At 39.1% G+C, this 26,210-nt stretch overlaps 2 protein-coding genes across 4 annotated transcripts; one reads left to right on the forward strand and one right to left on the reverse strand.

Annotated features, from left to right (window-relative positions):
* Nucleotides 1–9,924, forward strand: LOC143212142 (uncharacterized). 2 transcript variants are annotated; one of them, XM_076430569.1, is made up of 7 exons: nucleotides 1–2,559; nucleotides 3,550–4,182; nucleotides 4,926–5,159; nucleotides 5,444–5,510; nucleotides 5,720–5,881; nucleotides 5,970–6,075; nucleotides 6,521–9,924. In XM_076430569.1, exons 1-7 carry the CDS (start codon nucleotides 2,445–2,447, stop codon nucleotides 6,587–6,589), a joined length of 1,386 nt encoding a protein of 461 aa, XP_076286684.1. In that variant the 5' UTR covers nucleotides 1–2,444; the 3' UTR covers nucleotides 6,590–9,924. The 2 variants fall into 2 exon arrangements, with proteins under 2 accessions (XP_076286684.1, XP_076286685.1); XM_076430570.1 differs by having other exon boundaries at nucleotides 3–2,559; nucleotides 5,988–6,075.
* LOC143212136 (peptide transporter family 1) lies at nucleotides 7,137–25,903 on the reverse strand. 2 transcript variants are annotated; one of them, XM_076430556.1, is made up of 10 exons: nucleotides 25,699–25,903; nucleotides 23,560–23,600; nucleotides 15,204–15,282; nucleotides 14,143–14,371; nucleotides 13,779–14,053; nucleotides 13,616–13,698; nucleotides 12,815–13,225; nucleotides 12,295–12,505; nucleotides 11,229–11,824; nucleotides 7,137–10,653 (listed from the first exon to the last, which is right to left on the reverse strand). In XM_076430556.1, the coding sequence occupies exons 1-10, from the start codon at nucleotides 25,733–25,735 to the stop codon at nucleotides 10,477–10,479; spliced, it is 2,139 nt and encodes a 712-aa protein (XP_076286671.1). In that variant the 5' UTR covers nucleotides 25,736–25,903; the 3' UTR covers nucleotides 7,137–10,476. The 2 variants fall into 2 exon arrangements, with proteins under 2 accessions (XP_076286671.1, XP_076286672.1); XM_076430557.1 differs by lacking the exons at nucleotides 23,560–23,600; nucleotides 25,699–25,903 and adding an exon at nucleotides 19,290–19,534.
* Between the last annotated feature and the right edge of the window lie 307 nt (nucleotides 25,904–26,210).

Raw genomic sequence — 26,210 nt, forward strand, 5'->3', positions numbered from 1 at the left:
CGCCACGACATGACACACGATCCGCCGAAAAACATCGCGTTAACCGGGGGTAATGACACACACCGCACGTACTATTATCCAAGGAGACGATGATACGACGACCCTCCGGTCAACCAACGTTCGACGTCATCCTCCGCAGTGTTTCTACAACTCGACAATTGAAAAACCTCCCGTTCTTCGACGTCCACGACGTTCAACGCCCGCACTATCTTGTTCTACGGACCGATAAGCGAATGCTATGGTTTCGGGATACATACTGTGATAATGGCGGTTTGTTCTTCGATTACCCCAACGTCATCCTCTATAGTGCTCCTGCAACTTGACTGTTGAAAATGTCTCGTTCGTCTACGTCTGACAAGACTAATAATGCTATGGCCTTAGGTTGTTGGATCATGGCGAAGCTTCTATAGTGTGATGATCATGAGGGAGCTGATTGGGCTGGGTTTGATAGTGATCCTGCAATCTGATAATTGAAAAACGACTCGTTCTTCGACGTCCACGACGTTCAATGTCGGTACTATGTTGTTCTACGACCGATAAGGGAATACTATGGTTCGAGATGCTGTGATAATGGCGGTTTGTTCTTCAATGACCCCGACGTCATCCTCTATAGTGCACCTGCAACTTGACTATTGAAAATGTTGTTCTACGGACTGATAAGCGAATGCTATGGTTTCGGGATACTGTGATAAGGGCGGTTTGTTCTTCGATGACCTCGACGACATTCTCTATAGTGCTCTTGCAACTTGACTATTGAAAATGCTTCGTTCTTCGATGGCCACGACGTTGTTCCACGTCTGACAAGATTAATTATGGTCTTATTATGTTCAGCTTGTATAGTGTGATGATCATGAGGTAGCTAGTTGGGCTGGGTTTGATAATGTTCCTGCAACTTGACGCTTGAAAATGTCTCGTTCTTCGACGTCCACGACGTCAATGTCCGCACTATGTTGTTCTACGTCTGACAAGATTAATTATGCTATGGTCTTAGGTTGTTGAATCATGGCGATGTTGAGCTTTTATAGTATGATGATCATGAGGTAGCTCGTTGAGCTGGGTTTGATATAGTTCCTGCAACCTGACAATGAGCAACGTTTCGTTTCTTCAACGTCCACGACGTTCAACGCTCGGAGCTTGGCGTGGAATGCTATGATTTCGGGCTCATTAATTTGTTCTTCGTACTATGATGATGATGGGGTTCGCGAGGATTGATTGGTAGTTGGGCTGGGCTTGGTAGTTTTCGGAAATGTGGGTTTGTGGGGTTCGAGGGAATGGTTCACACACTTTTGACAGTGATCCCCTTCGCAGCGGCATCGATCGACGGCGTTGACTGTGACACTGGCTCTGGCAGTTCTAATGGCTTATGGTTTCTTTCGTGAGAGTTTGTTTTGCTGGGATTTTTAGGGTTTTTTGGATGGTTCACTATTTAGTGAACTGATGGAGATGATTATGATTAGACGTGGCTTGATATTTATCACAGAGATATTCAATTTTTGCTTTGGTTTAAATAAAGCGAATCTGATATTTGTGCCCATAATTATGAAAGTGGTCTAAGTGATATATTTCTTGTTTCGAAACATGAAATAAATTCCATATAACGTTAAAATTACAGGAATTATCTAACGGTTCATTTTTCACAATGTAAAACAATGTGATGTGAAATAACTGATGAACTCATTTTTTTTAGCTTTGACTTAGACCACTTTCATAATTATGGGTACATTTTTATAAGACAAGGGGTTGGTGTGTGTTTTCAAAATACTGCGAAGCGAACCTTTCGTTTCCCAGTCCGATAAGAATCGACAAATGAATCAACCGAGCTACTGAAAGTTCATTTCTATAGGAATTTTCGCGAGTTTTATTGGAATTTCATCCATTATGCGGAATGTCAGAGATGACCTTCATGCTTTTAATTGTTTCACCCTTTATTCCACGATTACTTTTTCTGCTGACAATAATTTATCTAACGAAAACAGAATTTGCATGGTTATATCTTCCATTTGAAAAAAGCGAATGGGACACGTATTTTTGGATTCTGTTATGTAATTAGAGATTTTTATAATTCTTCTCTGTCTCACACAGTGCTTTCAATATTGCTTTCAATAAAATTGATCTTCATTTCCCAGTTCTATCAGAATCGACATTAAATAAACGAGCTCTGGTACTTTGCTAGTTTACTTTGGAAGTTCGTTTAACCCTCCATTGTTAAAACAACCTCTCCCCAGATCGCTGCGAACAAGTTTTAAACAATCGATGACCCGACTGTATTTGTCGTAGATAAAAGTTTAGCGATGTTTCTCGTGTCCGTGCATTTGTTCTATGCTTTGTTTTCGCGAGAATATCGAAAATATTGTAGCCTAGTTCTAATGGATTAATCGCGGATAGAAGGAAGAAGGTTAATCGAGTTCAGGTCTGGATGGTCGCGTGCTTATCGGATCGTTGTAATGCACAAAGCGCGCGGTAAATTACAGTCGTACACAGGAAATCCACATACGGGCTGCTATGATAGTATCAGGAAGTGGAACGATAACGGACAGACAGTGTTCTATGTCCTCGTCTGTATGTGTGGAATTCGTAAACCTGCTCCATTTTATTTTCTTCGCAAATCGTTTTCCCAAAACAATACACAAATCAATTTTCTTCGTATGCAGGGTGCCCCGCGTAACACTTTTCACGATTTTTCAGTGATCAAAGTCGATCAGTTTTCGATTGGCTATACATTGCGATAAAAAAATGTTATTATTATTGTCGAGGCCATCTTCATTTTTTTAAATGGCACTTCAAGGTCATCCGAAGGTCATGGTATAGTATGTCGTTGAAGTCATCTTGACACGTGCTATAATACTGTTAAGTCAAAAATACAAAGTGCCATTTAGAAAAAATGAAGGTGGCCTTGACAATAACGAAGAAAAAAAAATCGAACTTCTTTTTATTGTAATGTATAGCCAATCGAAAACTGATCGACTTTTGTTTAAAATATTTTTGTCAGATTATCGCAAGTACTCGAAACATCGTGAATAGTGTTACGTCTTTTTAACCCCTTGCCCTACAATATCGTGTCAGACTCGTGTTTAACACTAAACCTATACCACTGCCGGTCAAGTGACCGGTTTTATATTTTTCATCCTGCAATCGTTGAAATTATCAAGTTGCTTATATGTAAATTGATTCGGCAAATTTCTTTATCCAAGCACATATTGCGATGAAAATGGCACAAAATCTAGATAAATAGAGCCTTGTCATTTTTGTGAGCTAAAACATTTGAATCGCTTTTAGTGCTGGGTAGGTTTAGTGTTAAGATTCCGAACAGAGTCTAATTAGTATAGGTATGTTATTAATTTCCTTTAAACCGAGATGAAATGTTATTTTAGTTTTGTTAATGTACAGTTATTGGAGAACATGTAGGCATACAATAGATATAAGTTGTCTTCTTTTCTAGGAGATCACGAATGTGTGACAAAAAAGTTCTAATCACTGAGACCGTAAAATAAGTCGTAGGGCAAGGGGTAGAAAGATCCCTGTTGGAGTGTTCGTTGGTAATGTTTGCAGATGAAGTTCCGGAGGACACGGGAAATGCGAAGACCGCGGTGCTGAGGCAGTTAATCAAATACATCGAGTCCCAAGGTCGCCAGTTTCGGTTATGGACGTTGCTAGCGAACCAGGATCTCTGGAAACAACAGATGGAGTTGGATCGTCAAAAGGAGAGGAACCTGTTAGAAGCGTTAACGAACAACGAGCAGATCAACGAGACGCCGCGCGGACGAGAATACTACCCTTCTGTCTACCTTTCCAAGTATTATTCTGGCAGGAACAACCTCTACCAAGGACCCCCCCAGTACCACCACTATGAATTGCCTTATCCTCCGCGTGAGACCAACGCCGAAGAGCCCAACTTCCCTGAAGAAGACTACGAGCAGAGCGAGTATGAACAGAGCGAGACTATCAAACGACCACCGTATAATCCTCCAGTTAGATTTGACAAGGGGATGAAGGAGGAACCATTGTCAGATTACCAGGGGAATTACAGGCGCAATACTGCTAAGCAGGATGACCGGAAACTGCAGAAACAGCAGCAGCCGGAATTCACCTTCAAATTCGATGACTCAAACCTGGCCGAGAAACACCCCTTTGCTGTGAAGCCCAACGACCCTAGGTACTATCAGGACACCCCCTTTAGCTTTGGTAAGTGTCATTTCTCTGTTCTATGCAAAATTAAAATTGTCTGCATTCGTTGCAAGACACAGGAGCAACGTTCCTTTCTTCTCTGAATATACATATTTGTGCCCATAATTATGAAAGTGGTTTAAGTGAAAATTAAAAAAAATGAGTTATTAATTTCCTTTAAACCGAAATAAAATTCCTTTCGATTTTGTTAATCTACAGCTATTAGGGGTGTATAGGTATACAATAAATATCAATTTTCTCCTGTTTTAGAAAATTACGATCTACAAAAAAGTTCTAATCACTGAAACCGTAAAATAAATCGTAGGGCAAAGGGGTTAATTCAATGTAATATTTACGGTATTGTCGAGAATGAACATTTCATTCTTTTCCTTGAAATATCTCGAAACGAGAAATTAGTTAGACCACTTTCACAATAATGGGCACATTTAACAAGTTGATAATAATGCATCAATATTTTTAAATTCCTCAAGTGTTTTTACATTGGTATTGAATAAATAATATTCGAACAGATAGAAGCATCAGCTGTTGACCCTCAGAAGATGGCGCTTCGTTTATCATTTCATGACAGCGATGATTGTACTCTTTACTTGTTTATTAGTTTGTTCAAACGTATATTTTCTGCGTCTCATTGTCAAATCTGCTTGAACACCATCGTCTGAGGGTTGAAACGCGCAAAGAAACACACAGAATGCGAGAATGTGGTGAAGCGTTTGTACTTAAACCACCATGGTTATTAAAAGGAAACACTGATCGCTCGAATGTCGCGAAAACTGTGCAAAATGAGACGCAGCCGGAACAGAGCAACATTCAAATAGACAAAACGCACAGACTGCATAAGGAGAGCACCGGGAACGCTGAACTGCAGTTGAACGATCCGTCGATGATCATTTTGACGGATGTGGGTCGACGGGCAGAATACAATCCTATAGTTGTGCCTGTTAACCACAACTTCAACAATGACATATATTTTATCGGTGAGAACTCATCTTCAAATCATTGAATTATATTTTTATTTGACGCTAGGTTTACGGAGCATGGAAAATGATTATTTTACACTGCTTTATAACAATAACAAGAATATGTCTATTCACATTTTTACCCCTTTCTTAAAATAACATATAAGTAAAGAAATACATTTTTTTAGCAATTCCTCATAAATGAAAAATATTAGAACTCGTTTTCGACACGTTCCAAAAACCTAGTGTGAAAGGTATAAAACGTTATTTAGATTTTTAACAACGGATCCGTTTTTTTGCAGCGATCGTCGCTGGCTGCAGTGCGGCTGCCATGTTCGCCCTCGTGTTAATTACACTGACCTGGTGCAGGTAATAAGAATTGCAGAATCCTAGTCAATTTGAAAAATAAATTAAATATTTATTGGAAAATATTGTCATAGAATCGAAGCTATAAAAGTGACAAGAATTCGTTGTAGCTGAAATTCGATATAAAAATTGATACTTTCGATGCAATCTCGCAATAATCATTCACAACTATTTTGTAAAATGATTGACGAGTGTTCTATCGATTTTTGCAGATTGAAACGAGGCGCAAAAGCAGCGGCGGATATAGAGTACCCTGCTTATGGTGTTACAGGGCCGAATAAAGAGGTTTCACCCTCTGGAGACCAAAGGCTCGCGCAATCAGCGCAAATGTACCATTTTCAACACCAGAAGCAACAGATCATCGCTTTGGAAAAGTAAGTAACCCGAACCATATGATACAGATTCCAGTTAGATTAGGCTGACAATCGAATAGAGTAGGGCTTTATGCAACCACTTGTACAGTCGTATTTCTCCGTCCAGAGATCCTGGCTCTGTTTCTGAAGCAGAGAGCGAAGAGGAAAATGAAGAAGGAGATTACACCGTTTACGAGTGCCGCGGATTGGCTTCTGTAAGTGATTTCAACGTTTCTATGAAATATTTGTCATACTTTAGAAATCCGAAAAATTTCCAAATTTTCGATTAGTTAGTATACAAATAATGGATACTGAAATTGCTAGTAGTAATAGTAAATTTTGGATTAAGAATAATAAAATTATATGTGGTATTGTGTATAGTGAATACAGCGATTCCCACTAATATTTGGACATTCTTAAAAAGACGATAACTTTTTTGACAAGTTAGAACAATTGACACAGATTTACAAAATGTATTTTTAAAATTTTTGATATAGGCCCACATGAAAATGTTGTAGAATGCAACGTTTGCTATTTTCTCTACAAATTCTTAAAAAAAAATGTCTTTACACATCATGCAGTAAACTAATTGCAGTAAACCAATATTAAAAAAGTTATGGCTTTTTGTTCTGTACATTGAATACGATTCTACCCTTCCAGACCAGTGAGATGGAAGTGAGAAATCCGCTGTTCCACGACGACCCAACACCAGCGACGCCACACAAATGAATAAAAAATTATAAGAAGAGGACCACATATAAGTTTCGAGTAAAATTAAACACTTACTTTTAAAATACCCTTTCCCCGGTGCTTAGCTCACTGTTAATGTACCATATCGGAAACACTTATCTATATATATTGAATGTATACAACTTTAATACTTACCCTGACGCAGGAAGTCAACACCATAAAGTTAACTAAACGAACGGGGTCTGAGAGGGAGTTACGAGGGTGGGGGGGACAGGTGAGAACAATTTTGCGTATCGAATTTGATCAATGACGAACGAAAAAGAAAAAAGAAACGACGACGAACGGCGCCGATTGCCTCGGTCGTCGTTCACGGACTATAATATCTGTGTTTGTCCTGAGAACGCAATATTTTTTAAACGCTCCATGATGTGCTATAGTTTGTACTTTCATAGCAAGTATGGTTAGCCATATGATTGACAATTATTTTTCTACACACCATTACTGACTTGCAACGTAGAGTACGGATTGGAGGCCATATTTTATTACTATCACTATCGCACACTGACCGCCATTTTTCGCACACTGACCGCAAAGAAAGATTTTTAACTACACCGTGTTCCTTTCAGCCGGATAAATTGCTAATTCATTATTAGTGGGTCGCGAGGGAGCAGATTCAGTCGGAAAACGTCGGAGTTTCGAACACCGAATTTTTTATTCGACTCTACAGGGTGAACCACGAATCGTGATCAGTCATCAAGAGAGCTTCCACATGATTATAGCAAATTTTTGGTAAAAAAAATTAAAACAATTTTTTCTTTGTTCTGTGTTATGATTAGACAGCGAATCTTGATGCATTTATGAAGAAATTGATTGGGCGAAATATAAAACGGTACAAGATTTTTAAAAATTGAGAATATTCTAATGTTGTTTTTAAAGCAACAAAATCATTAAGGGATGAAATCAATTTTTATTTTATTCCTGTTTCCCATTTTTATTTTGCTTAAAGATCCGCAGTCTAGTTATGATACTTACCGAATCCGTCTTGAAATCCTCCAACAAAATGGCGTGAACAAATTATAGGTGCATTTGCAAAAAATTGGAGGCGACCTTGAAAAATCATGGGAAAAAAGACTTGACAAAAAATTTGCTACAATCAAGTGAAAGCTGCCTTGAAACCATGCTATATCTGATAAAAAGATTTTCGATCACAATTCCTGGTTCACCCTGTGTATCTATCGTTCAAACGGGCAGCGAATTTTGTGCACTTATAGCATAATTGATTTTTTATTCCGTAGAATGCACGAATCTTCATTCGATTATAGTCCTTACGAATTTATATTTGCAGGATTCGCAGTCCGTTTGGAAATGATAAGAACGTGCAGTTGCAAATACTTTGAGAATGTTCTAAAATCTAAAATATTAGAAAGAAAGAAAGAACTATCGTTAAAACGTATTTGAGAACATTAAATAACGTGGAATTTCATTAATTTCTCTTACTCTACGAAACTTATGTCTATTCTACAAAAATTGTTGAAGTAATTTCAACTGTGCGTGCTTGAGCGAGTGTACCTTACATGTGTTATCCTTATCATGCGAATTTATATCACAGGATATCCATGTAATCGCATTTGCTTAAAAATTATATCCACAAACAAAAACAAAGAAGAAAACAAAGAATACTGTTTAATACGTGATAGAATTATTTGTCCAGATTGAAAAGATTGTGTTGACAGACCGAACTAAGAAATTAGCTCGTGATCTGAACTAATTTTCTGAGAGAGTAATTAAACCAGTTTTGTTTCGTCCCATCGAATTTCCATGGTCGACGTGTTCGAAGACGATTTCGATAGTCGAGAGTCTAGTTAGGAAAGGAAAAAGATTTAATCTTTGTCTACGAATCTATGTATCGCGTTATCATAAGTGACAAATTTATTTAAACATTGTTGTATCTTCGTCTCGCTTTCTGTTCTGCATGCGCTGTTACTTCTGCTATCGTTGCCAGAACATTACTGATTTCGCAAAAAAACGTGAAATTCTGTATATAATATTTGTTAGAGGGGTACGATGACGAAAAACGAGGAGCGGAGAAACTGGCCCTTTAAAATATCGACTACTATACATATGATATATATCATTGATTGGCTTTGAAGCGATAATACGTATTTTATTTTTCTATGATAACTTATAAACTGTTAATTGTGAGACAGTTCTATGATGGAAGAGCCTACTGTATCGTAACCACGATCGCGAGATAGAGAAATGACTATATTTATTTTGACAAACTCGAAGCACTTATACCTACCTGTAATTAGCGCCGACTAATCTATAACCACGGTTACTATTTACACGTTCCAGTGAACCGTGGGACACTGTATAACGAAACGAAACGCAACTTCCAATGACTCGTCTGCCAGCTGTGTCAATCATGCTACCGCTGACAGTCAATGGTCCACTTATGTTCCATCAATTTTCGCCTTCCGACCGCTACAACTGCGATTCTTATATTATTATAAGCATTCGGTGACTTTCTATTCTAGTATTACAGGGTTTCTAAAATTTCTCACGCTTCTCCCGTCCATAGATCACCGGACACTTACTTATCTCGAACAAAATGGTAATTAAAGAACGCAAGCTTCCATTGTTTTATTTTGACGAAGTTATTATACGATAATATTTGAATGCAAAATTATAATGAATAAATGTTGGAAAGAAGAGATTGAGCAATTGTAGGATGATTATGGACAGCTCTAGAAGCCAAATTGGAAAACAAATACCTCTGTAAGAATAATAATTCAAATTTAGAAAATATAGGATTTGATCATATTCGATTTACATGTTCTCTACATTCGAAAAAATTAGTACGTACCATTTTTATTTCATAATATTGGTTCTTTAATAACAAAGAACCATCTGCATCCAAAGACTAAGTGTCCGGTCGCTTAAAAAATCGTCACGTGTTTTACCAATTTTGTGTTTCCTCCGGACAATTTTTCTCGATCATTTTCTGTCAGTAAGGGTGGCCATGTTGAATCAGGTCGGCAGCTTGAATTTATCGTTAGCCTTTCTATGCCTTTACAGCACTGCATCGTCTATTAAAATGAATTCGTTGGATTTTATAGAGAGGACACTATGAAAGGACAATCTGTGTACAAATAGACTACTGTATAGTGATTTGTAGCATGATTGTATGTGTCGTGAGCTGTAGCATAGGCGCAATCAGACCGTTGCGATTCATGTTCGCGGTACGTTCCGTAAATGTGTACACGTTACCATTGTTACTTTCGTTCTTCCATTAATCCGAAACCTGGTGTAACATATGAATGATAAATAATGTATTATTATTTTACTAAATAAATTGTTTATTTTGTAAAGAACCTTCGCTCTCCCATGGATCGTTTCAAGAGGACGGAACATTTCCCAAGGATAAAAGAAAAACTATTCTCCCCGAGTACCCAGGTCTACGTTATAGTTCATTTCATTTCATTTCGAACGCCTTTTATTCAACAGCGCTGTTATTTTTATACAAAAATACTTCTCGTTACATTTACAAACATTTATGTACAAAATCGATGCGTCCATTGGCATGACACGGAGCATTGAAGTCAACGGTTGTTAAACTCTCTCGACTTACAACCGGACTACAGACTTTCGAGTGAAGATCAGTTTTTTAAGTAAGAGAAACCCGCAGTCTAGTTACGCCAATTTTTCCTTGAAAGATCTCTTCGATAATCGAAACTGAAATTCGCGAATGCCATTGGAGACATCGTTCGACTGCATTTCACATATCTGCCACCCTTGAAACAGGGTGAAGTCATTAGACTGCGGATTTTATGCGTTCCGGGAGGTGTTCAAAGGTGTCACGAACACCCACGATCCCACAGAACCACGCGATCATGCGATCTCATATGCTCCGACAGCCGAACAGATCATTTCTCGTCGTCCTTGTAGGACTCGTTAGCAGTGCCGTTTTTCCAGTTCGTGTGCTCCTCCTCCGTGATGGATTCCTCTTCAGATTTCTGCACGTACGTGTAGAACCTCGTCAGTACAGCGAATGCAATAATGTCGACGAACATGAGTCCAGCGAACAGGAAGAATTCGTACATCTGCAAAGAGAAGGCTTCCGTCAGGTATAATGTTACTTGAAACATTTATTTGACGATGACATTATACAGGGTGAGTCACGAGGCGTGATTAGTTTAGATTACTCTGCTGCTAGCGGTTCAATCGGAAATTCTTTAGCTAAAACAACATGGTTCAACGAGAGCGTTCAAGGAGTATTCTTGTCAACCCTTTTCTTCCAAAATTATCAAGGTCACCAGTTCTTTTATCGGTAAACCTACAACTTTTCGACACCCATTTTTTAGGGGATGCTGAGACGAATTCGGCAAGCAGTATGAAAAGTATTTCTTCTTTGTCTAAATCAAAGAAATATTAAAGGAATATCATTTACCTTAACCCTTTGCACTCGAAGCAATTTGAATTCGAAAATTAAACATTTCTTCCGTCCTAGAAGGAAGCAGAAGTTTGAGGAGCCCCTGCTTAATTTTAGATTAACTAATGGTGGACACGGAGGAGAACAAGTTGGAACTCCCTGATCTAAGCTGATCATGCTTCGTGACTCACCCTGTATAATATCGTCTTGCAACTTAGTTGTCGTCTAACAACTAAGAACACTTGCCTGTCTGTCGAACAACGACGCTTCGGCAATGATGATAACGATGAGATTGCCGACGGCTACTGTCAACTGCCAGGCGGCCTGCAGGATAGATTTCATGCTTGTCGGAGCTTGCGTGAAGGCAAACTCCAATCCTGTCACGGAGAACATCACTTCTCCCAAGGTGAGGAGGACATACTGCGGTACTAGCCATAGAATGTGCATGGAGTTCGCATCGGTGACGACGTTCACGTTGACTTCACCACCATCAGTACCTTCAGGTGACACATGGCCAACGATGCTATAAACCCCGCCGAGCTTCAATTCCACGTTGCTCTTCACCTTCTTATTGTTCAGATAAAAATCGTACGTGCCCGTCCTCAACTCTATTGTCTTGTTCACGGAGCTAATGTTCTTGAAAATAGTGCGGCTCAGGATACTCTCTTCGCCGTTCATCACTTGGAACTGGACGTCCCTGTTTGTCCATATCACTGGACGTAGCAACGGGTTGCCGGATGACGATTTCTGCACCTCCTCGTAGTACATGTAGAGACCCTCCTCCGTGATCATCCAGGATGTTGCATTCTTGTTTTCCGCGTAGAGGGTACCTTCGACGGTTGCTAAGAATGGTTTCGGTTATTTGTTATTATTATTTACGACGATTCACGGTGACAAATATGTGGGATTCGTTTTCGAAGATGTCAAGAATGTCAACGATCGACGGATTGCTAGATATTGTTTCGAAATATTTCCATCAATTCCATACAATGTTGAAATAACAAGCGCTGTCTAACGGTTCATTCTTCACGATATCGTAAAAATTGCATTGAATTAATCTAGTTTGAAATAACGTGATGTGAAATAACTGATAAACTCATTTCTTTTAAATTTGTCACTTATGTTAGACCACTTTCATAATCGTGGGCACATTTTATTAGGCAACACTCTATTATTTCACAGTGTTTCTAAAGTACTGCGAAGCAAACCTTTCGTTTACCAGTCAATCGTCAACGAAAAAAAGAAGCGAATGGGACACGTATGTTTCGGTTTCTGCTACAAAAAAAATTAGGGCACAATTGTCAACACATACTTGGAACATTGATATTGCTGCAATTCGATACGACCGCTCGGTATGGCAGCACCTCTTTTTCAATGTTCATCTTGAAGTCAGTTTTCGCCCACATCTGTAGCCCGTCGATGTGGTAGTCGCTACCATTCAAGTTGAAATCTATGGGACAGTTCAGGGTGTTGAAGAGTCGCACCTGAGCGAGTCCCTGCGACGGCAGCACTGGGTACGTTTCCTAGAAAGGAACGCAAAGAAAACGTTTCAGAAGATCTTGCTTTTGGCAGAGGGGAACAAATTGGAACTTTCTGGTTTAAGGAGATAGACTCTCGTTTCCAGGATTGCAAGGGTGCGGGAAATAGAATAGAGTCAATAGCGCTAGATAAAAGATCAATCTAGGCCGCAGTAGCCCTCAAAAGTCCTATTTTTACGTTCACGAGGCGTGATTTGCATTATTCTAGCTATTTTCATAAAACTGCGACAGCTACGTGCTGCCTTGCAATCCTAGAAACGAGTCTACACTCTTAATGCAGATTTAGCGACCCACCTCAAGTTTAAGTTCAACGAAGCCCGACACAACGAAGGCCAGAGCAGTGAGCATGCCTCCGATCGTCAGCTTCTTCAGAGGTGTATTAAGTCCAATCTTCGTCATAAGAGGGTATATGCAGGTTTCGAAGAGAGGGATTAAGGCGAGTACCAGCAGGGGGTTGATCACTATCATCTGATCAGGATGCAGCAGCCAACTTCCGATCTGCCCGTCCATTCGCGAAGCCTGGATCGTCCATCTTGATCCTTGCTGATCGAACAACGCCCAGAAGATCGGTATAGGAATGAACAGCTTCATCACCTGCAGAGTGTCTCTGATGTCGCTGATCGTGGTCTTATCGTACTTGTCGTCAGCATACTCTAGCCAGTGGTCTCGCTTCTTCGTCGACGTCGTCTTCATGTAAATCGCGTGCTGAAAAGTGCATTGAACGTTCAAGTAGGAATCAATTCTTAACTAACAAGACTGCAGAGTTATTAATTACATATACGAAGTAATGATTTCTGACACAGAATTTGATGTTTAAAACAAATTCTTCAAGACGCTTCATCAATGGACTGCGGATTTTTATGCATTTACAGCAAAATTGAGTAGATGAAATTCGAAATTGTTGAAAAATTTCTCCTCTATTAAAATCATTAAGAGAAGAAATAACGTTCGGTTTAGTTTCTGTTTCGTGCAAGAGCAATGCAGACAAGTTTTATTTCGCATACCGATCCACAGTCCAGTCGTTAATTCTAAGAAATTGATATGCAAAAGGTTGAATTTGGAATGCAAATTCCTGTAACAATCAACGAGACTCACGGAGATGCATTTCGTGACGTCCACGATGGCGTTGTTTGTCGGATTTTTGATCTTGTAGAGGGGTCTTCCGAGCACGAATATCACTGAAAAGGGGAGAAAGGTGTTTTAGCGTGATTCCAGACGTCGTTTAGTTTGCTTACAACAAAGAAGAGAAGAGACTCACCGATGGAGAGAGTCATGAGAATCGCCGGCACTAAGAATGCCAGGGAATAACATGAATTTTCTTCGAAGCAGGTGACATTGCTGCGAAGCAGAGGGGTGAGGAAGCTGGAGATCAGAGAGCCGAAGTTAATAGAGAAGTAGAAGATGGAGAAGAATGTGGACAGGTATCTTGCTTGTTGAGGCAGAGTGAATTGGTCACCTCCGAACGCGACCACGCAGGGTTTTATACCTCCTGTCCCGAAGGCTATGAGGATTAGGCCGACAAACGAGAAGGCCCTGAAAAAATGACAGAAACTTTAACCTCCTGACGGCGGTGACCAAGTCTATTTTGGTAAATTCTCGAGAAACGAAATAGAATAGCGTACACTGGCGGAAGCCCTATGATAGGTGCCGCAGTCAAGGTCAACAAAATCTGCCCTATTGCGTAGAGGATGCTGAGGTAGAAGATTGTTCGAAATTTTCCGAGCCACGAATCTGCCAGAATTGCTCCCATAAGAGGGAAGAAGTACGCCATCATCACGAAAGCATGGAAAATCGCGGTGGCCGAGTTGTCTCCATATTTCAATTTGTCCTTCAGGTACAGTGTCAACACGGCTGTGCACACAGAAGTTCAACAATTTAACACTGGAACTATCGGATGGGTCAAGACGACTCGAAAGCAAAATTGACTGGTCCCTATTTGTTTCTTACAGCAGCAAATCTGGTACAGTAAAGTCGCGATCTAGCTCCAATCGCTTGCTACGAGCAGGATTTTTTGTATACATCCTTTGTACTATTTTTTTAGTACAAAGGATGCCGAACGTGGAAAAGGACAGTATGTAAACACGGACACGCCCCCTGGTGGAAGGGGTAGGCGAAGGGACAGTGATCGTGGAGAACCTCTGGGAGCTATTGGGTCGGCAAGAACGTAATTTCGGTATTTTAAGGTGAAATAGAACCCAATTTTTCTATTCAAGTAATGAACTTTAATCAGTAAAATATTTTCCATTTTGTTCGATGATATTTTGCCATCTTTTTGGTATAGCTTCATAATTCCGCGCTCATAAAACTTTAAAATTTTCCCAAAATTGGGGTTCACCTTAGAATACCGAAATTACTTTCTTGCAATCCCAATTGATCGCGACTTTACTGTACTACGAATTTTTATGTAAAATCAAAATTATTAATTCGATATGTGTATCTGGCCAGTGTTATTATCCGTGTTAATATCTAGTTCAGTGGCACAGAGTGACGATAACAATCGTGTTCCAGTATTTTATCTGCTGCCGTAAACATCTAGATAAACTTTCCGAGAGAAGCACTCGACTAATCTGACTCGGCTCGTATTTAACAAAGTCCGAGAGCAACGATGAACATTGAATTGTAATCGTAAAAAATCTAAAGCATTGATCTCAGCAGGGATTGTTTCATTTCGTTACGGACGTACTTCGCATTCCATAGAAACTGAACCTCTCGCAGAACTCATTGCTGACGATGAAGAAGATCGACTTCGGGTACTTCAGCTTCTGTAAACAAAAAAAAGAAAGAGTTCAATTATGTTGGGAATTCCGGGGAAGAACTCGGATCGAGAGAAGCATGATTGGCACCGATTAGCTCTGTTGTCGTTGCCGACGATTTAGATCACGTGCTCTCAATAATCATCACGTTGCTATACTTTTTTCGTCTTTTGATCTACGATGGCGCCGACGCGGGATGTGCGCAGTATTCGTTTACTCGATGCTTCATTATCGAGCGATTCCTCACAAAAGTATCAATAGGACTTGTACATTATTTCGCGTGGTAAATTGGTCGTCTAAAGATGCATTTTAATGAACGATTTTAATCCTAATCCGTCCATCCTGTCAATTTCACACAGTTTTCCCGAAATAAATTATACTGTTCTGTTTTTTGACTTTTATTTTTTGAAGCGTAACACATAACTAGACTTCTGGCTTTTCAAATAATACTGGAATATTAAATTCGATAGAATTTTGAATGATTTCATATCTACACAGTCTATTACCACTGAAAATCCATTTGATCCATGAATGAAAGTTGCATAAACATCCGCAGTCTACACATAACCGAGAAACCTAAGATGTGAATGTCAACTCATCCATTTCAATAAAAAAACATGATCTTTTATCATCGTGATAACTTGACACCGCGATGCGATGGGCAGATTAAGTTTGTGAAATGAGGGATGGACGCGCGCGAGGGCTAAGAATCATATAAAATTATTCCAGGCCGGAAGTTATATTTCATTCTCGAGTTAAAATAGCTTCAAGTGCGAGGGGTTAATTGCTTCGACCAGCGAACGGAACAATTGCGAGTTAACAAGACGCGTAGAAACATTGCAAGGTGTAGATTACGATGTTCGTTATGTCAGAACGGAATGACGGTCAGTCGAAGAACAACGAGTTTCAATAAAGATGCTGAATAGCCTCGTTCAAACAACTTTGCTCGCAGTCGCTGTTAATTGAAGACGATAACCAATTCGATTTCAGCTTCAAGCTTGCTAGGTACATTGCTAATTTAACGGCACACACGTGTACTGTGGATATCGCGAAATTGGAGTTCGAACCAGTAAAAAGTTAACAAGATCTACTGTCTCGAACCGGCTGGCAGGGATCCATCGAATAAAAGGAAATCCGAGTTACGGAAAATTCAATGCGACTCTTCCAATCAAAATAAAAGATGTCTCCATCGATTGCAGGACAAGGGAGCTACATCGAAATTCATTATTAGACTGCGGATCTGTATGCAGTGTAGAAATTGTCTGCACTTCTGTCTGATGTTTATTATAAACGCACAAAATCCGCAGACTAATAATTATTCTCGGTTCGCTTTATTTATAAACTCGCGCGATCAAAGGCTTAAGTAATCGGCTCCGAGTTTTAATTAACGATTGAAAGAGCTGTAGGAGTGATCATTACGGAATTATAATGTGGAACGAACTGATAACGTTCGTCGTTATCTCGTGTGATGGACTATACACTTCTTGTAACATATCAATCACTGTTACCGAATACAAATTCGATCTTTAACATCAAAAACGATCAGTTAATATATTCAACATTGTCTTGAAGCTGTGAATTAATGGAACTAGTCAACGAATGGACACACTTTCATAGTTTTAGAGGAAACTAGAAAATTATTAGATCAAGTAAACAATGAACAAGGAAAGTGCGCCTGGCACACGTCTGCCACTCAGTCTTCGATTCATTATCTCTACTCGACTTTGAACTCAATTTCGACGATTTTTCTGTCGCTCGCTATCAATTCCGAGATTTACAATCTGAATTGTTTGATTCTCGAACACGTGTCACGATCTGCTGAATAGTCCAGGGACTATTCGATGCGTTCTGAATCACGTTCCTTTCCAAACGCGGCCATTTAAACAGTAATCTTCCATGCATTATTCAAAACCGAGCGTCTGAACGAACGTGTTTCCCCGGGGTAACCACGCGAAATGATGCTGGAAAATTTGGAACTGTCGTTTCCATGTACACGGCGACCTAGAGTTTTTCTATGAATTTTCTACAAACGAACATTTATTCGATCACGCACAGTACGAGATTTGTAGTGGATTGTGTTGAATGGAAACTTTATTATTTTTTCATGGATTATTATTGATGCTTGTACATTGTTATTGTACATTTTTTTAATTGTCCTTGGACTGTCCAAAAGATAAATGTTTTCATTCGAGTGAGAATGTTTGGGGAAGTGTAATTTACGATAACATACTTTTATCGATCGATGATCGACACACGCATACTACGAACACCTGTGTTGTGATACATTACGTATACACCGTCGTTCTAATTATTTCTGCGACTTGCAGATAGCAGCGTTTGAGTGGCAAAAAATATACGACGACAATTTTACAGAACCGTCTTTAGCAGTGGACATTTTGGACGGGGTGTTTGGAGTCTAGAAAAATGTGGAAACTATGGGAAAAATGATTTTAGTAAAATTGTACTCGTTGTGAAATGTATAATCGAGTTTACACTGTAGTATACTAACAGAGCTGGGAAAAATAGTGTATTTTAAATAGTAAATAATAAATATAATCCTATTTATTTTAAAGTATGTGTACAACTCTGAAAATAAAATATTTTATTTGATGCAGTAATTTTTGAAATAAAATAATTTATTTGAGGAGTAATGTTTGAAAATAGTATTTTATTTCAAGAATATTGCATATATTTGTATTTTGTCTTTATTTTTAATTTGAATTTTAAATAATGGTTCCCATTCAATACATTTATGAGTGCAAATCGTTTCTTAATAATCGTTTCTAATCGTATCCTAAATAAGATAGACTGTTTATGCGGTTTCTCTTTCTCAGAGTATTATAGCAATGCAAAAGGTAAAATATTTTATTTCGTATTTCAGATTGTTAAAATAGAAATATTTTATTTTCAATCTTGTATATCTTCTTTAAAATACTATTTTCTTTAAGTAAAATAAAATCTAAGATATTAAATAGTATTTGAAATATTTGTTTCGCCAAATAATGCCCACCTCTGCGTAGTAATTGCTATAGCAATCACAAGCAGTCGTGTGCCGAGGCCGCGCCCCGGAAGAACGTTTTCCGATTGTCAACTGGTTGTGTTTGTATCATTTTTATAAACCATAATACGTGAAAATTGGTTTTAGCGCTTGATAGGTTTGTGACAGATCCTGTAAGTTACAGAACCGAGTAGTACACGATTTATGTGTGACACAAATTAATCCATATAATTCTGCACGATCTCCGTCGACTTTCAATAATTCTACCATTTAATCGGCGAGGAATTATACACTCGACTACAAACGACTCAAAGTAGTTGTCAGATGACGTCATTTAATGCCTAATCTCTATCACATTCCGGCAGCGGAACGCGAACAAAACACGGACCACGTCCGATGCTGAACTGCAAATTTTAATATAAACAACTACTTATTACAATATCGCGATGCGAAGTGACATAAACCAACTACGGTAGTATTATGCGAATCTTTCCGCAAAACTGAAAATATGCCAACTGAATTGTCTGGACGACGCTTGTTCATTCATTCATAGTAACAATACTTTAAAATTCCACTGCTATAAATTGTGACTACTAACAATGACCTAGAAAAAACCTTGAACAAAATACTTTAAAACTCTTCTAATGTTTGTCACCTACTCATTTTTATCAGAAATTCGTGAAATTCGCGGATTTATGCTGAAACGCTGAAACCATTCGAAGATTTCCAGGATTACAATGACGATTCTGCCGGACGATTCTTAGTCCACTCACTATCATCATTCTCATTACCTCGCGCGGAGTAATTCCGAACCATAACTCCTGTAGCCTGCTTTCACTTTCGCTAGTACAGTTTCTAAATTCTTTACTTATGACTTATCAAGGATTCCCGAAGAGTACCGATTAGATCTTATCATTACCAAACGTTTTACATAATCAGAAAGGAATCGTCGCCGAATCAGCGATCTATCTCGCGAGATCGATCATTTCGAGTTAGGAAAATTCCACCGGATCCCTACCTCGTCTTTTCCCTCACGTTTCTCGAGCATCGTTGACGATTTTTCCGGCGATCGGCGGTTACGGTTGAAATTGACGATCTACGATCGTGCAAGGCTAGATCATCCTCGTATAATGTCGATGACAGGTATGGTTTGTTTTGAGACACATGAATCGCGAAAATCGGCAAAGATCGGCGCGGACCCTAGCGGAAACCGTCGACGTACGCACTCGCTCGGTTTACAAACCGGCACTGTTCACTTCGTCGTGGAGCACCTACGGATATGTAAGCCTGGAGTGGCAGCGGGTACAGGACGATCATAATCACTGGGTCCGGATTGTGATCCTCGGTATAAAAAATAAAAGATTTCGAATCGGTCAATTTTATCGACAGTGGTGGGTTTAGTGGTAATCGAGGCTTTGCGTGGCTTTTTATTCGTGTGAAGAATTTCTTTGTTTTTCTTAGAATTCGGTTCGAGGAATTAGGATCGCCCTGTACAGATCGTGAGACCCTGCTGCGTGAAAGTATCGTTCGCGTGTCTCGACTATTTACGGCTGTGTATCAGGGCCACAATGAATGATCTCTCGCCTGTCCTACTCCTCTACTTGCATAGACCCCGTAGATCCACTCAGTTTAGATATCACGAAATTGTTATTATTAATCATTTAACAATCATTTTTGACCATGAATATTGATAATTCTTGTTTTAATTTACTGATTTTGTTGTTAGATTTCACTTTTTGTGAATTGCATACAGTGGACGCTCTTAAATATCGCATAACTTTTTGAAGATGTTAAACCGACATACAAAGTTACAATCATACAAAATTTTTTAAATGATGTTCTGCCAACCTTCTTTATCTGAGCCTGTAACGATAATTTACAAAATGCGTTTTGTACATTTCGATAATTAATACGCACACTGAAAATGTCCACGATCAAATTTATGATTGTACCATTTTCTTCAACAAAATGATCTCAGTTCAAAGATCGACAATTTCTCGAGAACGGGAAATTAAGTGTTGAAATACTTTTTTGGATTCACTGTGTGTTGTTGCTACTCTGCATTTGATTTACTAATTTTTGTCATGCGTGCATAAATATCCTGGCAAAAAATAAATAATGGTCCACGATCAACTGTATGATTGTTCCATTTTCTTCAACAAAATGATCTCAGTTCAAATATCGACAATTTCTCGAGAACGGAAAATGAAGTGTTGAAATACTTTTTGCTTCCTGCTGCTCTGCATTTGATTTACTCGTGTTTGTCATGTGTGCATAAAATTCACAGTTTACTGACAGTTGTTGCAACGACATCGCGGCTGCTCGTGCAGCGATAAATCACTAGCGAGCATTAGAATTTGGTATTTTCGTTCGAAGGAACAGGTTTCGCCTTCGATAAGAGTTTGAAGAACCCGCGACGCTTGTAAAGCGACTCGACCGCAGAATGTAAAATAGTCTGGAAGCTCGTCGAAGCACGAAATCGCCCTTGATCGTCATAGTGACGGTCGCGGTTTACTCTATCGCTAAAACGCGCACGCTTCCTAGTACCCTTGAGCAGCTTCCTGAACGCAATTGATCGGGATTGAATGATAATTCGTAGAAACGATGGAACATGACCGACCGATGCCACAGGCAGCATACCTACCCGATAAGTCACAATTAGCTGATAATCGGATTAATAGGCTGCACATAATCGGAGAGACGCGGCAATAGAAACAATGCCGGCACGATCCACGTGCCCTGCGGAGAGAGAGAGACGTAAATAGATTAAAATAGTCTTCAACGCGACGAAGTACAAGCTCAATTACCGAGATACAATACTTCACGCCGAAGAAAGCTAATCAACGATTTTTTGTAGTCGCTGCATCAAGAGGATTAGGTTCGCGCGATATCTCCGATAAAACGCGATGATTAGACCGCGGATCTTCTATGCAAAATAAAAATGTTCTACGTGAATTACGACAAACTGGAGTGAAATATAAATTTATTTCTTTTCAAATTAAACATTTCTTCTGATCTAGAATAATTCCATTGTATTTTATTTTTTTATTTTGTTTCCTCTTGTATACAAATTTAAAAGTAACGATTGCTTACCAACTTCTTATTTCGATTAAGAAAATATGATGAAATTGATCAGACTTTTAACTAAAATCGACTGTTCCGCGAGATGTTTATTGGAACGAAATGTTTCTTTCAAGTCGACGATCGAGTCACTTTAAGAAAAGTGAAATCTGCTCTCGATTTCTGTTCAAGGAGCCGCGACGCTGTTTTGTGAAACTGGTCCACAACGCAGAGGCGTGACAGACAATATTAAACAAGTCGTTTATTTACGGGAATCCTTGACACAAAGATCCTTATCGTTCAGGAATATTTTATCGACATCTCTCGCACCGACTGTACAGGATTCAAACAACCAATCAAACTAAAACTACAGAGCTCAAGTTTATCACATTTTCGACCCTTTCAGATCCTGCAAATCTTAACAATGTTTCATTTGTTTTATATTTTGTTCAAAAAATAATTTTTCAAGCTAAACGAAGAATTTTCAAAAGTTGTGCAGCAGACTGTGAAGTTTTTCCTTTCAACAGCCCACGTATCAATAAACCGGGCGTCCCATAAAAATTTATTACAAAATGCCCAGATTATAAAACCCGCGTGACTGCTGTAAATAATTGTCAATAAATAAGAGCGAAGGCGAACCTTGCTTCAGGCTTCATCGAAGTTCGATTATCTTGGTGAAAGTGTTTATTTTACAGTCACCGGAGAGCGGCTAATTTATGCAGAAATTATTCATCGTTGCGTATTGATTTTCCCAACGCTCGGTACACTTTGCGGACCATTTGATGTCATTCTACGTCATTTGGTAGATTTACCATTTTTGTACTCTTGTCCCCTCTCTATTCTATGTATATCAACCTGCGATTATCGTTCCCTTTTCCTCAATGATTTTTCCAAACTGATATACAGAACCTATATATGTAGTTGCCTAACATTACAAAATTACCTGATACATTGCTAAGCAACAATTTACCGGAGCATTACGACGCAGGAGCTCACTTATCTTTCAACGATAAAGGTGCTTCCCAAACACAAATACAAACGTTAGAACAGGGGCAGAGATACGCCTCATTGTCTTCGTACCGCAATGTTAAAGGAACTTGTTGGCAAGCTTACGTTTCCTCTTTTTAATCTTGCGCAATTACATCATTTCGAGAGCGTGATACCACAAAACGTCTTTGTTCAAACCCTCCTTGTAAAACATTGATAAATAGATCATTACGTTTCCAGTTCTGTAAAATATTAAACCAACGAAAAAATGCACTGAAAAGTATGAAATAATTTCCATTTATTTGATGTGAATACACACGAACTTAAATGCAACACAATCTTTTCGGAGGCGTCGCAAAATTGAAAATTTTAGTTCAATTTTTGAAATCAGTAGGTGGGAAGAGAAGATACATTAATCTGTGAAAGCATGTAGAAGAATTTAAGGATTTTCGTAATTTCCAGTGTCGAAAATTTTCGATTTTGCGCCGCCTCCGAGAAGATTGTATTGTATTTAAGTTCGTGTGTATTCACATAAATTAAATGGAAATTATTTCATACTTTTTAGTGCATTTTTTAGTGCGCTTTTTCGAAATCGGTTTAATTTTTTTTATAAAATTCTTTTATTTCACTCTTTTTAGTGGAACGAGCAGAATTTGTAGAACACCGTAGGATGGTTTCTCGGTCTTATTGGTTATTTGCAATAAAAACCGCAAAGAATGAAGAAATGCAAAATTTGTTTCAACTCGGGGACATACTCTACAATCTACAAGATGCAGAAGGTAGAATATACATAGAAAAAAGCGAAAAAAAGGCACATACAGATCGAATTGAGTAACCTGCTCCTTTTTCGAAATCGGTTAATAAACAATTCAACGACTGTGATCTCCGATCTGCGGGTTCTTCAATGATTTCGCTTTCGTGTGCAGAAATATATTTCATAGACTGTCAAGAGCGACTAGCAGAAAAATTCTCAGTTCAAAGTGGTCCTCGTAGAAGATCCTTCCCGAAGAGTTGCAATTACGTTTTAATTTTTTGGGAACAGTAAATAAATGGTCACGGGCCCACCGATTCAGCAACGATGTCTGCCACTCAAAAATCCTAATCTCGAGTGACTCCTACTTTCCAGAAGAATTTGTCACCGATCATGCTTCGAGTGTCGTTTATCGGCGACTCGTGAAACGATGCGGAATTGATCAGTCTCGACGAGACGGTCCTATCGTTTAATAAAGCTGCGTATTTACCTTCTGATTCTCCTCGGCGTCGCTTTCATTGTCCGGATGATCTGAAAGCACACAAACAGCGGAATAGAGATTATGCTGTCTATTTACTGATTATAAATCGCGATTCATTATATCTCTTTAGGCAACGAACACATTTTTATTTATCTCTCATTCCTTGTAATCGCCCCAGAGAATCTTGATATTACACGACGACCCACAGTCTCTGGTTTCAAAATTGATATCTCATGTTCCCCAACGAAATTTTCTCTATTTAATTACAATTGCGACTAGACAGCGGATTTTATGCATTTACGGCAAAAATGAGTAGGCGTGATTTCAAACAGTAAACAAATTAGAAGAATTTGGTACAAAATCTATATTTTGCATAAAGATCCGCTGTCTAATTGTGACAAATGGATTGGTGAAATACTAAACTGTAAAGGCATTCGAGGATCTGAATTTTTACGTTATTTCCGATTTATTGAAATTATTGAAAGAGGAAATTCATTCTCATTCAAGTTCCGTTTCTTACAATTGACTTGGTCAATTTTTATTTCGCACAACGATCCGACCTAGAGTGTTCGAAGATTCTGTGTTCCGAGGAATAAATCTACGACCGGTGAATTTATTTTCACGGCGAGGAATCAACGTCTCCAACGGTACATCGCCGTGATTCATTCCTCTTGTTTCTTTCTCCTTGATTTGAATAATCAGATGCATCGATTACAGAAATGACGCAGAGCCTAGAAAAGTTGGCCGACACGAATGGCGTCTTCCACGTGAACAAAACGAGTATTACATCGTTGCGATCGCGACGTTATTTAGAGAACGCATTCTCCGAGATAACAATGATAGCTCTACAGTCTCGTCGAAGCGCCTTGAATGAAACGAAAATGTTGACGAGGATGCTGTAAACGTATACGCGAATTCCTGCGTGGAGAACGCACGCGAGGTATTATCCATCGATTGAGCAAACGAAGTTGCGATAGGTTCGTTCGCAAGGGAACGTTCTCCAAAATGGCCGCCGCCAAGATATGTTCGCTTTGCCTATCTGTAGTATATTAATAACATACTCAATGACTGTGTTTTATCGAAGAATCATTTAAAAAGCCTCTTTCGAAAAGTAATCCCGGAAAGAGCGATTAGATTACGTTGCTGCGGCTAATTAATTGGTGCGCGACGAAGATTGATACTTCTGCGAGATCTACTAGGTCTTTCCTGACGATTTTGCCCGAAGAAAATTCAAAGTGGACCATTTTTAACGCTACATTTGTCGAACACACAAAATGAGTGTCTTAGCGAGTTCAAATATTCGTTGTAAATCCATTGAAAAATGTATCTAAACTTCCGGCCAATTTGTCTCGGATGTTGTATTGTGTTTGAAAGCGAATGAAATTTATTCATTGCATTTGAATGAACCGAAACGATGGTCCCGCCCGGAGCGTCAATAGAAAGTAATCTGTCCGAGCGTTCATTAATATTTAAAAAGCGCCACGGCAATTTGTAAGTTTCGAATTGGGTCACGGTCCAATCAGGCAACCGCTAGAATGGAGTGGCAGGCGTCTTGACTTCTGCCCCCTTGCCAAATAATGGTTTAAGAACGATGAATCGGCGTGTAACAAGTTCAACAGGAGTATAGGGATGTTCAACAATAATGTCCAAACCATTAAACACCACCACAGAACCATTTTCTTGCTCGTAGCGATTGCTTTGTGGAGCACTGTCTCCGACAAGACGGAGGGCCACGATGCCACGCCTACTATACTCGTACAGCTATGCTTATTGTTAGACTGCGGATCTTTTGTAGACTGATTTTTATTTATTTCAGACCTGTGCAAAGAGGCAACTACCACTGAAAATAAGATTCTATTTGACTCCATTTGCTCTTAAAATCCGTCTGCAAAAGTTACAAATTGCTTAAAGATTCGATGTCTACTTATTGTAATAAGTCGAAATACTAGATGATCGCATAAGTTCGTGCCCGATTTGAAAATAAAATTCAATGGTTAAATTTTAAAGAATACTACAGTATTAATCAATTATATAGTCACCATTTTTCTACAATTAAAAGGTGCCGTTTGCGATATTTATGAAAATTGAGCACGAACTTGTGCGATCACTTGAATTTGGTAAATTTAATGACTTGAGAGGTTGAAATACCTTGAATATCGTGCACAGAACGTTTCCTTTCGGCCATGGCGCTCGAAAATGACTAACACTACCTGTCCCTGTAACGCGAAGGCGAACACTGATTCGATTTCCAATTCTGTTATCATCTTATGTCTATCGGTTGCTTATCAATCGAGACATGCAAGCCAACAATTAATTCCGTATTTATCGCAGCGATTCGATGAAGATCGAGTTGATTCAGATAGATTGCCGCCAGTTTCGACGCAGCCAAGTCTTGGGGCGAAGATCAAACGATAATCGGCCATCGTCATCGCCACCTCACTACACCGGCGGCAGCGTCGTCATTGACGCGCCATGATCATCATCATAATCGCCGCCGCGAAACACGCTCGATGAATCGCCGCTCATAATTGGTGTCAACGAAGATGACACAACCTCTTATCGGAACAGATACAACGATCCGATAATGCTGCTTGTTCGTTTAAACAAAACTCCGGCCACCTGTATCAGTAAATAAAAGGGATCGTTAGTCGTTGAAATCA

Source organism: Lasioglossum baleicum, chromosome 9 (genome assembly GCF_051020765.1).
Source record: "Lasioglossum baleicum chromosome 9, iyLasBale1, whole genome shotgun sequence".
NCBI classification, from domain to species: Eukaryota; Metazoa; Arthropoda; class Insecta; order Hymenoptera; family Halictidae; genus Lasioglossum; species Lasioglossum baleicum.

Bases quoted from the DNA above. Each gene is read 5' to 3' on its own strand.
- LOC143212142 (XM_076430569.1), top strand. From the start codon at position 2,445: ATGCACAAAGCGCGCGGTAAATTACAGTCGTACACAGGAAATCCACAT. The intron at 2,560-3,549 runs GTATGTGTGGAA...TAATGTTTGCAG, and splicing joins AGTGTTCTATGTCCTCGTCT to ATGAAGTTCCGGAGGACACG. The intron at 5,511-5,719 runs GTAATAAGAATT...CGATTTTTGCAG, and splicing joins ATTACACTGACCTGGTGCAG to ATTGAAACGAGGCGCAAAAG.
- LOC143212136 (XM_076430556.1), bottom strand. From the start codon at position 25,735: ATGGCCGAAAGGAAACGTTCTGTGCACGATATTCAAG. The intron at 15,283-23,559 runs GTAAATACGCAG...TTTTGTTTACAG, and splicing joins ACGCCGAGGAGAATCAGAAG to AAGCTGAAGTACCCGAAGTC. The intron at 10,654-11,228 runs GCAAGTGTTCTT...TTCTCTTTGCAG, and splicing joins CGTCGTTGTTCGACAGACAG to ATGTACGAATTCTTCCTGTT.